Here is a 19,044-nt window from a genome sequence, read left to right as displayed (position 1 = left end):
CTACTTGGCCTAATTTACAAGTATTAAGGACCTGATTCCATTTGATTCAAACACACCAGCATACCTCGTCTTGTGGGTTCTCAGTTGATCCAATCTTGGTGCAATGTTAGTGATATCTGTTAATTTTGGGGTGATTCTTCAAATATATGGCAGTAGCTTATGCCATTAAGTTGTCCTTTATGTTTGCATTTTTGTTCTCTCTCTCTACTCTTAAACTCTGATCTTTTTTCCATTAAAAATGGAACCAAAATTAAACTTCCACTGTGGAGTTTCCTGTCTACAGGAATGAAGTTGAAGCAGTTATGTACAGTTTGAGATTCTATTATTACCTAAATGACCTAAATAGTGAAAAAGAGTTTGATAAAGCGCTGCTCCAATTTCTGTAACAGTACATATAAAATTGCCAGTCTCTATTTAATTGAGCACTAAACCACAGTGAAAATATGATAATAGAGAATTGAGTACATCTTGGGACTGCAGGGCACAGCAAGGAGCTCTTTTGCTCAAAACAAACATCATTAGAACCATCTTAAAAAGATTAAGTCATTTGTATCCCAGTTGCTGGAAATCAAACCATCAGCAATAAGACATATTTGGTCTTGTTTATTTTACAAATAGGATTTGTAGTCATAGGTTCAAGTATTAAAATCACCCACAAAACAGACACATGAGATGTGGTATCAGCAAAGTAGCTTCAGAATCTCTGAAAAGCATTTCAGCATTAAATGGCTTGAGATGAGGAACAGCATGCTGCAGAAATCCTGTTACACACAGTCCCGGTACAGAGGGACTTCAAAAGGGGGCCTTGACTCTGCTATTCAAGGAAAGCAAACTTTCAGCATTGCTCTGATGCCTGTTTTTTCTAACTTAGCATCAACATCTAGATAAGTTATGGGAGAAATTAGTCTAAAATGTTTACAAAGCAGTTGCATTTCCTATTATGTGATCTTCAAAAAGCAGCTGTCTCATTAAGGTATTTGATATTTAACAGTCAGTTTGATTTCTGCTTGCACTTTTAATTCTGCTTTAACTACCATTATGAAATGTGTTTTCATGAGAAAATGGATTGAAGTGACTCAGAGTTGAATTTCAGTGACTATATCAAACTTATACTGGCTTATTCAAGGCCATCAGGCTAAGCGTATGATCTGCTTGTTCCCTGAAATATGACTAGAGTTCTTTCAGTCTTCCTGAAAGCCGGTGGGAACAGTTATGAGGGAGAGTCTGAAGAACTTCACCCTGGGTTTGGACAGGAATGGTAGTGCTGATGGTAAAGGGCTTCGTACAAACCCTGTCAAAGTGCTTATCTTGCATTTCTTTTAATTGGCTTTTGCTATGTGAAATGTAGCTTGTTTGGAGGATATGTGCAAAATAACCTGTTAGAAAATAATAAAAAATGAACCCTATAATTATGGTCAAAAGACCGAACTCACGGTTTTGTGATACAGATTTGTGTTCACCAAAATAGTACAGAGTAGTGGGGGAAAGGCAAGTCCAAAAACTCTTGAGATGAACAGGACATGTTCCTGGGTTTAATTAACTGCCAGAATTTAGCTAATGTATTTTCAGAGCCAGTCCCGAGAGCAAAACTATAGCCTGGCAAAATTACTTGTAAAGCAGTACCTTGCAATTCACATGAAATTGAGCAGGTTTCTGTATTTAGTTTTTGGGGAGTAGCTTCTTAAACAAAGACTTTTATTCTCCTGTGAAGATAACTTGTGTATAAAGCACTGACTTTTATATAGATAACGTAGATATGGAAGTCATCACCAATATAATTAAAAGAATTCGAGCTGTCAAGGCTCAAAAAAACCCCGTGAAATACGAACATTTTACAGTATTTTTTGATGTCTATGGAGAGACATAGTCTACTTCTCAATGTACAATCTACTTCTAGTTCACATATAATTTCTCATCTTAAAAATTAATTCTGTCTTTCTGTCAGAATTAGTCTTCAGCTTAGTGGGAAAAGAACATCATTTTAAAAACTTGTATTGATGCTGTTGACATTGCTGCACCTGAGTTAAGCCTCATAATACTTGTTTAGAGAAACCCGACTCACTTTTTCTAGATTTATATGCTAGTATTGCCACGCCACTATAATTTCCTTGTCAGAGTATGTTCTTTATCTTTGTTTTGGGGTGGGTTTTTTTGTTTGTTTGTTTGTTTGTTTTTGGTTTTTTTAAGTAAGTTTACATAGAAGGCAGGGGGATTGGACTAGATGATCTTTCGAGGTCCCTTTCAATCCATAACATTCTGTGATTCTGTGAATTTTGTTTTCCTTCAGTGTTGAAGTGGAAGAGAATGAGGCTGTTCCATGGCCGGCAGACTGCTGTGTTATGGCTGGAACATGATGGGTTTCTTGCAGGGTGCCTCTCTTGCGGGGATGTGAGAGTGCCATTAAAACTGGGACTGTGCGTAGCAATAACCGCAATCGTTCTCTTAGGGCTGTCCCTCCTCTAGTATTAATCGATTGCTCTTGGCACTGGCCTATCTAAAATAAATGAATTGCAGAGTAATGGCTGTATTTGTCTGTGGAGCACAATTGCTTTCTGAGCAGGGTGATTGTGCTTTTAGCCATGAGAGCTGGGTACTGAGTGTACGTGCCCTGAGCTTCTGGTGTCATCTCCTGCCTTTGGCCAACATGATGCAGGAGACACACAGCATCCCCTCCCTGGCCAAGGGGATATGCATGGATGCTTTGGCTGGTGTGTCCAGGAGGGAACTTGTGAAGTCCCTGTAGTCTGCCTGTGCCATGAACCTGGGACAGATGTGCCTCAGCTTCTGGGTTCTCTGGCTGCACATTCCCGTGGAGGTCTGGGGGGCTGAGTGTGGTCAGCTGAATGTTGACAGCTGTTTTTAAAAGGTTTTCAAAGTAGGTACTTGGAAACTTTGCTCTTGAAAACTGTCTAGTTTTACTTTTTGTCTCATATCCCAGTTGTCCTTCTTATCAGAGGTGGAAAACATTCAGTTTGTGGTAGCAGATCATCTAGTGTTTAATGCAAATAACTGAAAATTAGTGGAGTAATTTTGTTAGGTGTCACGAGTCCTTTGTGGGGAGACTGTGAAAGCAGCTTTGAAGTAAGCTAAATCAGTTTAGAAATTATTCTCTTGTAAATCTTCTGTGTGAGGAGGCCTGTTGGGTCATTAAGTCCCTCACTCCATCTGCCAGTTCAGCATGTTCCTGAGCACCGGCCAATCTCAGAAACAGCATGTTTAAAGATAAATGTCAAGTGGACTGACTTTTGATATTCAGTTATTAAAAAACGTGATAGATGTAGACAGTGTTCATAATATTGCTTTTGACTGTGGGTAAGCCATAGGATAAAGATGCTCACCTTACTTGGAATTGGCAGCATGCTTTGTGAGAGCGGTGGAGGCACACTGTCCAAGCTCTGTCGGAGATAACAGCACACTGATCAACATTAAAACAGTTTTCAAAAAGAATACAAGAAAGGGTTGAGTGAGGATTTATATGCTAAATACTGTATGCCTGAGAAAAGGATTGATCTGGCTACAATTTTTTTAAGGCTTAAGTCTGGACTCCAGCAAAGCTGCTGACCAGCGGGAAGTGTGGGGAGCACGGCTCCCCGGGTTGGGACCAGGAGAGGTTGAGGTTCAGCACTCTGAGGTGCACAGAGGCAGAACCTGACTCTGTAGTGATGCCTTTGCAAGCCTGCCCAGGAAACTTTAAAAAGGATCTAGTGAACAGACTGACAATGAAATTCAATCATACCGTGTACTTGAACTATTTCCAGACTTAACTTATGTTATCTATAACCATATAGTGATTATAGGTGAAGCTGCTAAACATCTTATTAATGTCAATAAATTGGAAAAGAGCTTATTTTAGGGGTTATACAACATGGTATGTTGTAGTTACAACATCATGGTATATGTCATGGTATGTCAGGATCCTCCTCAGTAAAGAAAATACAAAAAAATTGAGGCTATATTCTGGAAAATAATGCAGACGTTTGATTGTCTATCCTCGGGCCAGGTTTCGGACAAGGATCTGAGATAATTTTTTTCTCTTTTTTTTTGCCAGTCATTTTGACCTTCTCATTCTCTTGAGAGCAGTTGTTGTGATCATCTGCCTCTTCTAAAGCAAAAATGATATAGTCCAGTAAAGTAATTCCCCTTGCACCCTGAATGGGATACCTTACATGCCATTGTAAAAATGGGGTGTTTGGAAGTATCTGCGTTTCTTGTTAACCTGGATGTCATGGATTTGGTTTCAGAGGGGCTGAGACTTTCTTACCCTGCATATGAACTTGGCATGTTACCTTTCATTGTTTCCTGGATTTGTCTTTAATTGTACAGATGACACAAGGATTTAGAGGCATGAGAATGTCTATAACGTGCTTTGACTTAATAATAATGAAAGTTTTTATTGCCACCACCACTCTTTGGGAGTGAGGCAGCAAGGAGGGATAGCTATTTGGAGCTTTCTAGAAGAAAAGCATAGCTTCACATTTTTGCTCGCACTTTCATATCTGCAGCACATTATGAACAGCAGCTTTTAAATCTCCATGAATCTGTCCTTGTTGAGCTACAGCCTTGCTTAATAAACTTGATCCTTACACTTTTGGTAAACAAGATAATGTTCAGTGAAAGGGGATATTTATCCCCTGTACAATGTCAGGGCTGTGCTCTATAATAAGTGTAATTTCCTGCTGCTTCGTTTTCCTGGTGGTACACCATTTAAAACTGATTTGGGTGTGATGTTGGAGAGGGTGGAAGTATTTCCAGTTATTTTCCCTTAAATCTGGCAGCATGGTCCTGGGCAGTGTCCCCGGTGGGGCTGCCCTGCAGAGCGAGTCATCGTGGTGAGAAGGAGCAGGTTGGAGTAGCTGCGTTTCTGCCTGCTGTTTGAAACCCCAGGAGCAGACAGATATTGTGATGTTTCGAACTCAGGGATCAAAAACGTGGCTTAGGAGGATCTCCAAGAACCCAGTAAATGGCCTTGGAAAAGATGTCTTTGAAAATCTGTTCAGTTGGGCTTTGTTTTATCTGCGCTCATGTTGTTTGTTTCTTTCTTTGTTACTGTGACAGACAAAGTCTCTTTTATGTCTTTACGTAAATGACAGGTCCTGTATCGTTTAATTCAGGTTTTGGGGCTTTAAAGAAAATAAGGATAGTTCTTAGTACTGAGGAAGTTGACAACACTAAGCAGCTGTTTCTTCAGTGTTGTTTGGGCAATCTTTTTTAAAAACAGGATTGAAGAGTTCCTGATTCCACAGAGATTTGCTTCCTGATACATAAATAGTTTAAAGTATTTGTGAAAAATCTTGATGTTTTTACATGCAAAATCATCATGGTCAGGCATATTCAGTGGGTCTTCACCTACTGCTGTCTTTGGGACCACAGCTGAAAGTGGGCAGTTACCTCAGTGTTGGTCATGTCAATATTTTGACGTGACCCAAAATATTTACATGAATCACATACATATTTTACATTACAATTCATACTAGCATACCAGAGAACCTTGAAAATATGTTTAAACCTACCTTTGATTCTGACAAGGAATCTGGGAAAGAAATGTGTTGTGTTTTAGAAGGTACAAATAACATGTGTTAAGCTGAGGCAGCCCACTCTTCTTCCCCCTTCCCCTCTTGCCATAGGATGAAATGTGTTCGTACGCCTGGACTGAAATGGCTGAATGGGATGCCGGTACCTGCTTGGTTTTTGCTAGTTTATTTTTCAAAGCAAGTGTTCTGACATGCTGTGTTTTCTTTGATACCTGAAATTCAAGTGCAAGAACTTGTTCAGTTTCTGAAACAAATGAACAAACAAAAGCGAAGGGTCCTGTTGTTGTAACCTCGAGTAACTTATACCGAGAAATTCTGACTGATAAAGAGTAATGTTCTGCTTTATTCTTCTAGGGGCAGTAAGCCAGAGATGACCGACAAGATGTCGAGCTTCCTTCATATTGGAGATATTTGTTCTCTCTATGCAGAGGGCTCAACAAATGGATTTATTAGCACTTTGGGGTAAGAACAGCCGTTCTTTTGTACTAAAAACATCCGTAAGGAGGACTGTTGGAGCTCAGCTAGCTATCCTTGCCTGACTCCCAGGAAGTACCGGGTAAAGCCTGGTACCTTTACGTAGAGATTTGACCCTAAATATAAAAATGGCCTGAAGGTAATATGGCAAGTTAGATTTTGGGAGGATGGAGAGTGTATCAATAGCTATGGTGTGGTTTTGGTGGCCTTAATGGGGAGGAAGAAGCTTGTCAAGTCAAGGTGTGGGTAGAGGGAACGAATGCAAGAAAATGATTTTCATGTTGTTGTGTGTCCCATGTCCATCTGTGTGTCCTGTCCTGTCCCTCCCTGCCCTTCTCCCCAAGTCAGGAATGAATAGACCCCAGTGCAATCTGCATATTGGAAAAAAGGATGTAGCATAGGCAATGTAAGCAGTTTAAAAAAAATACTGAAGAAGTCATGAGCCAAACTGTTTATATACCACTAACCACTATGACTAGTTTTGTCTTTCTTACAGTATTTGAGGTTTCTTTTACAAACAAAACTGAGCTTCTCCAGTCAAAGGAGAACATGTTTTGAATCTCCAGCTTTGCCAGTGGGCAGCACCCCAGGGTGGCGGTGGGGGCTGTGCCTTGCAGGCTCCTGCCCCCGGCGAGTTTCCCCCAGAGCACGGTTGTGCTTTCTCCTGCAAAGACATCAGAGTAGGTGCTCTGTAGGAGAGTGCCTCTTAAGCATGAGAGGCGCATGCCACTTCATTAAACAAAAAGTAGCTGTTCACAGAAGAAAAGGAAGAGTCTGCAGAGAAAAGCTATGGAACTGAAATACAGCTCCGAGTGACAGGGTATGTTTTATTCTGCTCAGCTACTGCTGAGGAGAAATCTCCCCAAACATCAGAAGCTGGCACTGGAGCTGTGTACTGATTTGGAAGACCTTGCAGGGGACTGGATGAGAAGCTCAGAGAGCACATCTGCCACCTGGTTTCAGAGCAGTGAGAAATTAGAAGGAGGGAAATAGCATGCATGACACATTGCTGTGGTACTTCAATACTGAATGAGTAGCAAAGAAGCAATGAGGAAGCTTGATGATATGGTGAGTGGGCACAAACACAACATGCTTTCTCAGATTTTTTTGATGCCTACTGTCCAGATGCATCTGATAAATGGAGCTCCCAAGCAGGGTACAAAGACAGCATCCTGGTAAGTCTCTCGGCAGGAAGCGATGGGCTGGAATCTCATCTGAGTGACTCCAAACTAACTTGTAGGTTTAGTCCTCTAGCTATTAGGATTCTGGAAAATAAGAGGGCAGAGAAGGAAGCAGACACTGAAGATGCACCATGATCTATTATAGGAAAGAGAAGAAAATATGGGATGCTGCCAGAAGGGAAAGAAGGTATGATAAAAGCAAGGGATGTAGTAAGTAGGGTTGGTTGAATAGTATTTGGCGAATGTATTTGACAAATTTCCCAGGTACTCGTCAAATATGACATGTACACTCTGCAGCGTTTGATCAGCTGTGTGACTGGCCAAATACTATCTGCTGAAAACTGGCAAAATGAATTGAGCGATACTATACATTTGGCTATTTTTCTTCTTCCTAGTATTGAAGCAAGTTTGGCAGTAAATAATTCTAGAACAAGTAGAAAGTTGTTATGTTTAATCCCGTACAGTGCATGATGAACATTATGCAGTGGCTGTGGCTTTTGATGGCATTGCTGAGCAGATATTTTTCACCATGGGTAGTCCTTTTAGACATTATGGGCCCTAAGCACATACGTTTTTAAGGCTTGATGTTCTCATGGCAGGTCTAAAGATCCCTTAGTGTTACAAGCATCCTCTTTGATTTGATTAGTACTCTTTTAAGGTAACTGCATTATATAATGGCCACATATCATCTGAGCCTAATTTAAGCCAGAAATCCCAATTGGTATATGAAACATGAAATGCATTATAATCTTAATAAGCCTTCATAATCAAATTAGTTTTGTTCCATATTTAATTTAGTCTTTGTCCTGGAGAAAATTAAAGAAGCAAAGGAAAGACTCGGTGTAATTGTACTCTATACCATGTGAAGTTTTGACAGTCTTATGTCATAATGATGTGTAATGACTTGTTCATGTGCTTAATGAAGGTTGAGAAACAGATAGCACTATACATTCTAATGCTGTCCTAAATCTTTGAAGAGTGTTCCTATTTACTACTCCTATGACATGACTATTGCTTAATCGGGATTTTGCTGGTTCCCAAACTCAGTGCTGTCATCATTATGATTACTGGTGTACAATATATACTCTTTTGTGTTTTGTGCCCTGTCAAATTATTTTCTTAGTAGTTTGGGAAGTTCCTCTTTACTTTCAATTTAATCTCAGGATGAGAGGGATATATTGCACTGAGATTATCTTTGTGTGGGATGATCAAAGTAACACATTGGACTTTTGATTTTTTAGGGTTTTGGCCCTTTGTTCACTAGAAGCAGGTGCTTCAGTCAGCTCAAATATTAATACTACCATTTTTGTTGGAGCACACATATGTATATATAACACTTAATAGGGAGAAAATCCATGGGGAAAAAGCAATTTACTGTGAATGTTTGCATATGCAAATTTTAAATGCATAGAACTGTTGAGTCCACTTAATCTCTCTGATCTCTTGATTTTTATGCACTTGATTGTTTTCCATAATTGTTGTCTCAGGATGCTCCCTGCATGTAACCAGCCTCTGCAAGGAACAACTCTCATATTCTAGGTCTCAATCTTTCTCAAGTTGATTCTGCATGAGAATGGACCTCTCAAACCTTTAAGACCTTGGAGTTGTACTTTCTACTTTTGTGTAGAAAGCCTCTTTGACAGATTGGTTTTAAGGGGCCAGTTGAGTCATTTTGATCAAATCAGAAACTACAAAGTATATGGTTACAGTTACATTTTCACTATTTGGAAATAGCGTTTGGCAAAAGTGCAATTCTGTGCTGATCTGAAGCATGCTAAGGACAGAGCAGTGGTAATAGGTGCATCATAACTATTTATTCTGTGGGATGTGAATTGACCCTGTGGGGGTTTTGCTGATGTGTATTCACAGGAGAAGCTCTGTCCTGGTGTTCCCTATTGGAACCTCTTGGGTTTACTTGTCCAATTCACCTCCTTCCTAGTAGAACATAAGGAGGTTAGTTCAGCCCCTTGATTTATCTTGTGTTTATGACTGGTGAGCAGGAGGGAGTGTATTTATGCCTTCTTTTCTCTTGGGAGTCAATTTTTATTGTGGCAGTTAATGTTTCTGCCTTTTCTTAAAAGCGTCATAGGGGCAGTGTCCAGCCTGCATAGTAGTCATATCTTCCTATTCTCTGCCCTTCATATAAACCGATTTGCAACATTATTCAAAATCTGTCCAAGAGGCAATAGTTGTTCTAAGCCTGTCTCTCACTTAACTAGAATATGGGCTGTTCTGTCTGCACCTCAAGCAGGGGACATAAAGATGATGCAGTATACAGGAGCAATGACTTATTTATTGTCCCACAAATCCAGGAGCATAGCTCTGGGCAACAGTAAAAAATAGCTGCATGCTTCTTACAAAGATCTGGCATAAGTTGGCATTTGGGGAATGTCTTCTGCTGAAGTGGCCACTCAGAAACAACATTGCAAATAAACGACTGTTTTTGCTGACAAGGATGTAAGCAATTGCAAGGGAATAGAATCTCGCTTTACTTTTTATTTCTTTGCAGCCTTGTGGATGATCGGTGTGTTGTACAGCCAGAAGCAGGGGATCTTAACAACCCACCCAAAAAGTTCAGAGGTAAGTTCATTAGACAGCTGATTACTCTCCTGGTTGGAAGACATCCTTCATTTTGTGCAGTCACGTGTGACTGGTTTTAGCCTCCATGCCTTCTATAGAATATTTTAGTGTCATCTTCCATGAAGGCTAACTCATGAGAAAAAAAGCAATATGTAAGTGTTCCTGTCTGTGTGAAGTGAGAAAAAATTCTTCGTGAGAGGTTGCCAACCGAGGTTGGCTTTGACATCTATTCAAGCTTATAGGATCTCTGTAAGTTTCATTTCTTTTGTTCCACGCTGTCATACATGCCATTTAGTATCAAACCTATAATCTCAGAGAAGAGGAAAATGAAAAGGAGCAAGTGTTTGTAACAACTATTGTTGTGTGATCTCATTCGATATTAACTATATTTGACTCTGCTTTCATTCTGCCAGGAAACTTATGCTTAGTGATAAGAAATTAATGTCTCCTTCTTTGCACAGTTTGGCTAGGACTGATTAAGATAAAATCTCAAACAGGAAGAGAAGCACTAACTGGGATTTGGTTTGGAGGACCGTTCTTGAATTTTTATTTCTACTCTTTGGTTACATGTTTTACCCAAAGGATAGCTCAGGCAAATATTTGAAATATTTGATACACCTTTTATTGCTGTTCTCAGATGTAGCAGCAACTGTTTGTCTTGTTTCTTTGTTGGATAAATCTTATTTCCTGGGTTATGCTTTGGCTTTATCAAGAGCTCAGAATTGCTGTACTTGTATTCAAATTTGGATGGAACTGCAGGTGATTGCCCTTGAAAATCATGTACCTTCTGTACTGCTGGTTTTCTTTGCTGCTGTTTTGGGTTTTGTTTGTTTGTTTTCCCCATGACATGAAGATGCCTCACATATGGAATCTCTCTTTTTAGAATATCGCCCAAGTCTGTGAGCTCTTGTTAGTTTTTCGCCCTGTTTATTGGAAAAATAAATAACTGATGATTCAAATACTTGAAGAGGCAACCTGGGGAAGTTTTACCATTCAATGTCAAGCTCTCCAGAAAAGGAACAATGGTGTTATGTGAACTAGAGCCCTGACTCTAGGCATTTCTTGATGTTAAAATCACATGAAGGAATAAAGCCAGATTTGACTGAGACTGCTGGATGTAGAAGGAGGGGAGGGGAGAGGAGAAAGAGACAAAAGAATGAGAAAATGGCAATTCTTTCTAGCACAGTTTAGGAACTGTAAGTACAGAGAGACATTTGTCTGACATAAAACATTGTGGTTAGACATTGTAAATGTTCTCATATTACTTATAATTTATACATGGAGAAAGAATGGTGTGAACCTTTTCCAACCTTTGTAGTTACTTCACTAAAGCTTTCATGGGGAAGTTTATGCTTAGTGGTAAATGGCAACAGAAGTCATAAAATGTTAGCAGGCATTTCTGTTATTTATATGCATGCTTTATAAGTGTAATCTAAGATAAAATGCTTTCCACATTAAATAGGGTCAGAAGAAGTAATAATGAAGTTTATCGCAGCATCTTCAACAGAAGTGGGAACTACTCTTTTGTTTTATTATGGAGCAAAAGCACTGAGAGGCTTGTCTGGGGTGTTGCATGGGATGTCTCTGGCAAGGTCAGGAGCTACAGCTGTGTCTCTGCAATCTTACTTGGTGTTTTTATGGCATCTTGCAAAAAATACTTCTCTTGGAAATGGAACACAAGGTCTTCCCTAAGGTGCGTTTATCCAAACAAGAACATTTACCTCTGGGATATGAAGCAACCATAGGCATCTGGTGAATGTAATTCAATAGTCTCAATATTTAATTTTTCCATACTTGAGATTTAGTCTTGGGCAGTGTCACAAGTATGGCAGATCAGTAGCATGGACATACCTTTTGTAGAGCAGCAGCCTGGGGTGGGAACTGATGTAGAAATGTTTTGGTATCCAGTAAACTTTGTACATGGTGCCCACGTGTGTTTGGTAATTTCATAAGTCCATACTAGTCATCTCAGCCGATAGGATCGCTGCAGTTTGAGGCCTGAGAAGCAGCACGATCTTGGTTTGAATTAAAATAGGAGCAAAACACTGGCACTGGTAACTGAGAAGTCACTTTTGAAAATCCCATTAGAGTAGGACCAAAATTAATCAAATGTAAGTGAATTGCATTATAGCTTTACACAGTACTGGAATAACACCTCTATACTATAACTTGGTTTATGTCTATGTGCAAATCCTCTTTGGAATGAGCTGTGCCTTAAGGTGTCCAGACAGGACTGTCAAATCTGAAGTCACCTCCTGGGAGGAACACTGCATGTGTAAGTTTGTGGTCAGTCTTGACGATCTTGCTTTGGGTAGCATTTTTAAGAAATGAAATTCCAAGCTTCTCTGAGCAGATCTGTCTTCTGTGGGCAGATGTAAAGCAGTTGTAAATATAGTTTCCATGCTTGAAATGGTGAGAGAGATCTAGAAACAAAATTTACTGCCTTGGATTTGCATACGTGACTCTAAGAAAATTCAGTGTGAAGCTAAAGTATATGTATTGAGTAGCAGTATTAATCCATCCTGCTTTTTTCTTAGCAATGGCTGTTTCAGGTTTTAAAAAGTCTTGTTGCCTAGGCTACACTTAATCAGTTGTATCTCATGGCAGCAGCAAGGCCCTGGTCTACAGGATGGTGGGTTTTCTTTCCTTTCTACTTTAGATCCTTGAAAGACAGCAGAGGTGCTGTGCACAAAGCACTGGTGTGTGTGCACAGTCCTTCCTGCAGGGAGCCTCGCTTGTAGGAAATGTTGACAGTAACACTTAGCCGTGAGTATATGCTGTCACTGAACACTGATAACCTGCTTGTGGTGTGAGAATAGTCCCTGCCTGAGGAATGCATTTTGAAAAGCTAGCACTTCCTACCTGAAACAGAACTGGCTTTTGTATGTTAGTAAGTCACTCCTTTTTAAACTGTTGGCTTCAAGTTGTCCCAAGGAAAATTCAGTGAGGGGAGCTTGGTGTGTGTTCAGAAGAGCTGGGCTGAACACAGTGATTTGCAGCAGCATGACTGGAGTTGGAGATGGGAGTAATAGAGCCTTGGTCTGCTCAGAAGAGGATGTGCAGAGGTATCCTGAGGACACGAGGGCTGGCTTTGACAAAAGTTGTGGAAAGAGTCGGCTGATGGATTGATCTGGTGGTGGTGGAGCCCTGAAAGGGACGAAATGGAAGAGGAGGCTGAGAGTGAGGTGGGGTAGAGTTCAGGTAGGCTGAGAGGGAGGTGTAAAAGTATAAATGAGACATTGAAAAAAATAAAATAAATTTCAGAGAGTATATTAGATGGAAAAATCTGAAGTCCTGGAGTTGGAAAAAACTCTAAAAAAAGGTATTAGTCCAGCACCTTCAAGTTGTTATGAGTGTTTACCAGGTGTTAATTCACATTAAATGCTGTTGCACCTCTAGGTCCTTAAAAACGTTAGTTTGATCACTTGAAGGTGTGAAGGCTGACTTTTTTTTCTTTTTGCTTTTCCCTATCCAAATCAGAAGTAGATAACAACTGAAGTTAGTGGCTGAGGTTGGATGGTAGTTGTGGTCTTTGAAATATCAGTGGGTTTGTTTCTTTTTTTTAATTCTGGCTTTCTGAATCCATTTTACATATGATGGTTTGGGTGTGAGGTTTCTCTCACCCCTCGTGTTTTAACCTCAAACTAATTCAAAACACCTCTAAAACGGCCTTGCAAAATGTTGAGACTTAAGAGTACATTCATTAGAGTGTTCCCTTTTAAAAATGTTACTATGAAAATTCTTGCAGAAGAGTATTTTACTTAACTGATCTGAATATAGTGTGTACAGATGAGATTCCTGGAAAAAATCCTAGTTGTACAAGTCTCCAAAAAAAGAAAGTTTGCAACAGTTCCCTGGTTATCTGTACTGCTTTGGAGGGGAAAAAAAAAAAGAAAAAGACATTTTAGGTATTTTTATAAAGCGGGAATCGCTGTTCTAATCGCCATCTTTGAGTATGCTGCTGCATCTGAATAGTGACTATAAATGAACATCTTTTTAAGATGCATGTTTTATGTGGAAAGTATGAACTCAGCTGACCCTCTAGCCAGGCTGAGGACACCAGTGTTTCCTCAGGAATCATTCATACTTAAATGCACATAGACGGATAGCTAGTTTGCAAATTAAAGTCAGATCCAGCAATAGTGATGACGCTGAAGCAGAGCCCAGGGCTGATAATTTTGTGCTTTACCTGCTGCTTCGGTGCTCTGCTAGTTCATGTGTGCCTTTGCAGGGGTTTTATTTGTGTTCATTTTGTGTTGGAACGTAACGCTGTGCTGAGCTAAATGTGTTTGCTTCATGCAAGACACTGCTACTACAGCAAAGCAGTCTGTCTGACAGCCTTCTCAGGAAATTCCTGACGGCTCTTTATTTGGGATGAGGATCTGTCTGCCAGGGATCCAGAGACTTTGTAGTAGCTGCGTGAAACGCAGGGGAAAAGGGCACTTACGGGGTTAATTTGTCCTGCAGCCACCTCCTTCCAGAACATTGTTTTCATAGTTGCTGGGCAACACTCTTTTTTTGGCAAGATGTTCAAGGAATGAACTCGTATCTTAGACTTAAAATACCCTCATGGTGAAGCAGAAGATGAGTAGTTCTGTTCTTTGGATCCTGATCCATACTGTGTGCTATTTCTGAATGTCGCCTTCATGAAGTCTAATGACGAGTTAGGGGCTGGTACCAGGGGTCTCAGCCTTTGAACTGCAAGCTCAGCTTCGGTAGAAGAAATGATGTGGGCACTACGAAGAAGCTGTTATATAGAAATATGTATGTATTAAAAATATGTCTATGTCTACACATGCCAATTCTTTGAGTGGATTTCTCTTAAAATCACACTGTGCTCAGCGTTGACGGAAGTCAATACACTTCTACATAAAATATGTTCTTTAGTTATGTTTTATTCTTCATGGCTTTGCCATCAACGATCTGAAGCCTCTGCACTACTGCTTTGTTTAATATGAAGGAAACGATATAATTTATGCCGTACTGATAGAGGCTATGGGGTTAGGTTGCATACATACAGGATTATTTAGTCTTATTTAGCCAAAGCAAGCTTGTTTATAGTTTGGCATTAGAACTGAGAATAAGGGAATTTTCAGTTGGAGTGTCACATACATAGTTTTCCTGAACACTCCAGAATATCAAAAAACAAACTAAAATACCCAGCTACATCTGCCTATATTAGCAGTATATAGAAATGTGCGTTGTTGGTAATAAGGTAGTTCAGTACCATTCCTTGTACTCATCAAGAAGAATTTTTTTCAATATAAGCCTTTAGTAGGTATCATGTGTTCAGCTTCAGATAAGCGTGAAGCTTCAAAATCTTAATGCCCTCCATATGCTCTCCGTGCATACTTTTCCAAATCTACTCTTGTGAAAGCAATTCTATCAGCTCAGATTGCTTTTTAAACTTTGATGTGAAATAGTCTGAACTGTATGACTTTCTGCATATATTAGATGAGTTGGAGTGGGTGTTTTGCAGAGGGTTGAGGGCTTATTCCTGGAATGATGGTGAGAAGCAGAGGGGTGATAGACCTGGGCTGCATGGCCAACCTCAGGCTCCTTTTTCTCTTCAGACTTGGGGTTTCCAGTACTGGTGAAATGCTTGGGTATATTACTAAGGTGCCTAGATTCCTTTAAGGAATATTTAAACTAATATCTAAAGATGGCTTTTTTCACTCTGTATTGTATTATGTATTAGCAGATTTAATAGCAGGATTTGTTTTTCATGCAGGAGGCAGAACTTCTGAGAGTGCTTGAGTGCTATATTCAGAGCTTAGCATGGTGATCTTGAAGAGAATCAAGTTGCCTGCAATAGCAAAGTGACTCCTTTTCATTTTTGAGATGTCCAAGACAGACTAAAATGCATGTGCTGAATGCTGAAAGTAGGAAGTGGGGCAGCATTAGTGAACACCTACGTAATTAACTTCTGTTTTTTTCCTGAGAACCAAATGCCATTAAAAGACAAAATTTGGTTCTTAGCCCCTTTTCAAAAAGAGTACTAAGATCATGGTTTAGTGTAAAATCAAAAGAAACTTTAGGGTTGGCATGATGGAAGAGAAAAATGAGAAAAATACAGTCTAATCCTGCACCTGTAATTTATTTATTTAAATTTGAAGCATGGGTCATTTTGTGTAGGAAAAATCTTTCTATCTTGCTGAAGTAGGATATGGTTATAATATCCAAAATAGATTTTTGCTGCCTTGATGCGGAATCCTTTGGTATGATTCTAAGTATTTATAGAACTGTACTAGAGAACTGCCAACTGCTAGTATGCATTTGAATGTGATGCCCTTTATATGATGAAGAAATCCTGAGCACTGTCTCTAAAATGCGAATCTTTAGCCCACTGCATCCTACGTACAAGCAGATGTTACAGGCGATTGTCACTGTGGCATTTAGGTATTTCAAAAAAACGAAAAGTCAGAAGCATTGTATTTTCATACAGGCAAATGTGCTTTGTATCTGCTGAAACTTAGAAGACCCTGTGAGCCAGGGAACGCTGATCAAGAGCTGATGCACCACTCAAATGAACACAGCTTTCTGCAGGTGAGATGGTGGGGGTGGACCCTGCCTTCTCTGCTGGCCCTGGTGACTTCAGAGGGACATCAGCACCACTCCTCTCCAGACATTTTTAGCCACAGGCTTTGTGGCAGTGCCAGGCTCATCAATGATCGCTTACGTGGTTTCCTATATTAGCAAGCAGAGGAGGAACTGGAGCTCTCCTGTTATAAGCACAGTTAGAGAATAGGCCTTATACTCTGTGTACCTGCTGTGTTCTGTAATTTATTTAAGCATTCAAAAATAGCTTGTTTTGCTTTGAAATCCAATAGTGATTGGATGCAGGAACCAAAGGGAAGCCTTTTTTATTTTTTTTGTCCTTTTTTTTTTTTTTTTAAACACAGGATGGCGAGTATTGTCATGGAGAGTGAATCAGAAAACTGGTTTTATTTAATTTGCCGTGTTTATTGCAGCATGGTTCCTTACTGGCCAATTAAACCAGACAAGTTTGTAGTCCACTTGGTAGCTTTGTGTGTTGGAGCACCAGGACATCCTGAAGACTTTCTGACTCCATGATGCCAATGTGCTTTGTTGAAACAGTGAATAAATGATTGGGTAAATAATTATCTGTTTAATTGAGATGGTTTAGCATGTTGTGGATTGGGTGGGTGTTGGTTGGTTGGGTTTTTTTGTTTTGGTTTGTTTTTTTAATCTCCTCTGTCGTAGTGATGTGGTACCAAGACCATAACAGGGAAGGTTTGCACAGGCTGGGCTGTGTTTCCATGCTGATCTGAACTGAGAATGCTGTGGTCAAACAGCTGTTTGCCAGCCTCTGGATTTAAAGTGCTTTCATCTTTGATGTTTTGCATCTAGATGAAGGCAGAGCAAAGCCCATTTGAAATAGGAAGTGGCCATTAATATGCATAACTGGAATGCTGTACAAAAAATGCTGCTAAAGAATGATGAGGGATTTAGTTGGACTCCTAGAGTGAAGTTTTATGATCTGTGCACTTTGTTTGCCCATCTGAAAATCAGGGTAGTAATTCTGTGCTGATGGGACACACTGTGCAGGATGGGGGGGGAAATGTGCTGGTGTAGTGACTGTATCCTAAAAATGAAGAAATAAGCTGTGTGCTGGTGTGAATGTTTCTTCTTCTCTCAACAACTCTCACAGGTCTCAGCTTTTTCCCTCGTGGAAAGTTCAGGGTATTTCAGGTAGGTTCAGGGAAGGGATTGCCAGAAAACAGTGCTTAGCTATTAAGTAGAACAGTACTGTTAATAAACCTAGCCCCAACCTTGTAGACAAAAGAATACTGTGGCTTTGTTGCCATAGTTTCAGTGCAAAATCTGACCTTAGCTACAATAACATTCGGTTAGAAAGAACTAGCTAATCAGTTTTCTAAAATTAGTGTGTTCCCTAGTACATAAGCCAGTATGAACAGGATATTTAATGAAATATTATACTTAGTCACAAGAGCCCAAGGGAGTGAAATGCCTTGATGAATTGTGGGGGTAGGGCGACATTGGTGCATCTCTGTTATTATAGCAAAGTTATTAAAATTTGTGGCTTGCTTAATATTTAGGGTAGCTCAACTGTTGTGTTCTTCTGTGCACTCAATCTCCTTTGCCCTGTTCCTTTAAAGCTCTGAGTCCATTCTGTGAGCTGGGAAAATTAACGTGCTGGTGAGTCTCATCAATATGAAGTACTTCCAGAGTACCTTCAAATAAACTCAAGAGCCAGTTTTGTGCTTTCTGTTACTGCAGATGAAGGAATCTTACTCATATAGAAGGATGCAAATACTGAAGCAGATGGATAAAGTCATGAAGTTTGTGGGGAAAAATAACTGTGTATGAGGGAAGCAGTCTCCCAGGTACTGGGTACTAAACAGCTTCAGCTTTTCATCAGCTGTCTAAAATGTTAGAGAAACATAAGAGAGAGAGTCGGAGAGAGGCTGTTGGTAAGATCTGGTGTGTAAAAATATTGCCATCAGTCCAGAACACCTGTGAGAGTGCATTTATTACACCTGACCTTAGCTTTGGGTGAGATCTTATCAAACTGCAGTAACCTAGAGTCAAAGGTTGTTTCTTGGCAATACGGGAACTGTGATGAATTACCAAGTTTTCTTATGTGCAAGTTGTTTATTTGGGTATTAATGTAAGAAAAATATGTAATATGCAGGTTTGGGGTGGGAAGCTAGTTGAGCTGTCGTTCACTTGTTTGAAATTTGAGTTCTCATTCAGCCTGCTCAGAGTTTCTGCCTGGCTGAACTGTATTGCCCACATAGCTTTCAGGAGCCACCAACATGCTGAATTTTCCTCAGTGTAGCTCTTGAATGGTAGTTTGCAGCTGAGGAGGCTGAACTGCCCTCTCAGCAAGCTTGACGTACAGGACTCTGCTCGTGAAACGCAGCTTTGCTGGCATCTTGTTGGCAGCACTGAGACGACAGCCTTTGTCACCCAGCTCTCCATCCCAGCTTACCTGCTGTATCACACAGTGATGAGCAGTGTTCCCTTGGGGCTTGAGAGATACCAAATACATGGGAAGAAGATTTAGACAAGGAGCATCTAAAGCATCTGGATGATGCTTACCCATTTGGTGGTAGCTTTTGTTATTTCTGTTAGAGCAACTTACTAATCAATCCTCACTTCTTCTGATAGTGCTTTGCTGTTAAGGTTAAAAGTGCATGTGATTAGTCAGAAGCAATTTTAATTTGCTGAATGTATTTCCTGAGACTCTGCTTTGGACTGTCCTGGATGTGTAAAAGCACAAATGCTTGGTG

At 40.0% G+C, this 19,044-nt stretch overlaps 1 protein-coding gene across 1 annotated transcript in view; it reads left to right on the top strand.

Moving 5' to 3' along the window:
• Positions 1 to 5,886: 5,886 nt before the first annotated feature.
• Positions 5,887 to 19,044, top strand: part of ITPR1 (inositol 1,4,5-trisphosphate receptor type 1) — a 158,633-nt gene continuing 145,475 nt past the window's right edge. Inside the window, exons 1-2 of the mRNA XM_080350532.1 lie at positions 5,887 to 5,993; positions 9,696 to 9,766. Coding sequence (XP_080206658.1) covers positions 5,902 to 5,993; positions 9,696 to 9,766 — 163 coding nt within the window. The 5' untranslated portion in view covers positions 5,887 to 5,901. The remainder of the gene's footprint in view (positions 5,994 to 9,695; positions 9,767 to 19,044) is intronic.

Source organism: Nesoenas mayeri, assembly GCF_963082525.1.
Source record: "Nesoenas mayeri genome assembly, chromosome: 10".
Classification (NCBI taxonomy): domain Eukaryota; kingdom Metazoa; phylum Chordata; class Aves; order Columbiformes; family Columbidae; genus Nesoenas; species Nesoenas mayeri.
The sequence above is the reverse complement of the archived record's forward strand: the minus strand, read 5'-3'. Positions and strand labels throughout refer to the sequence as shown.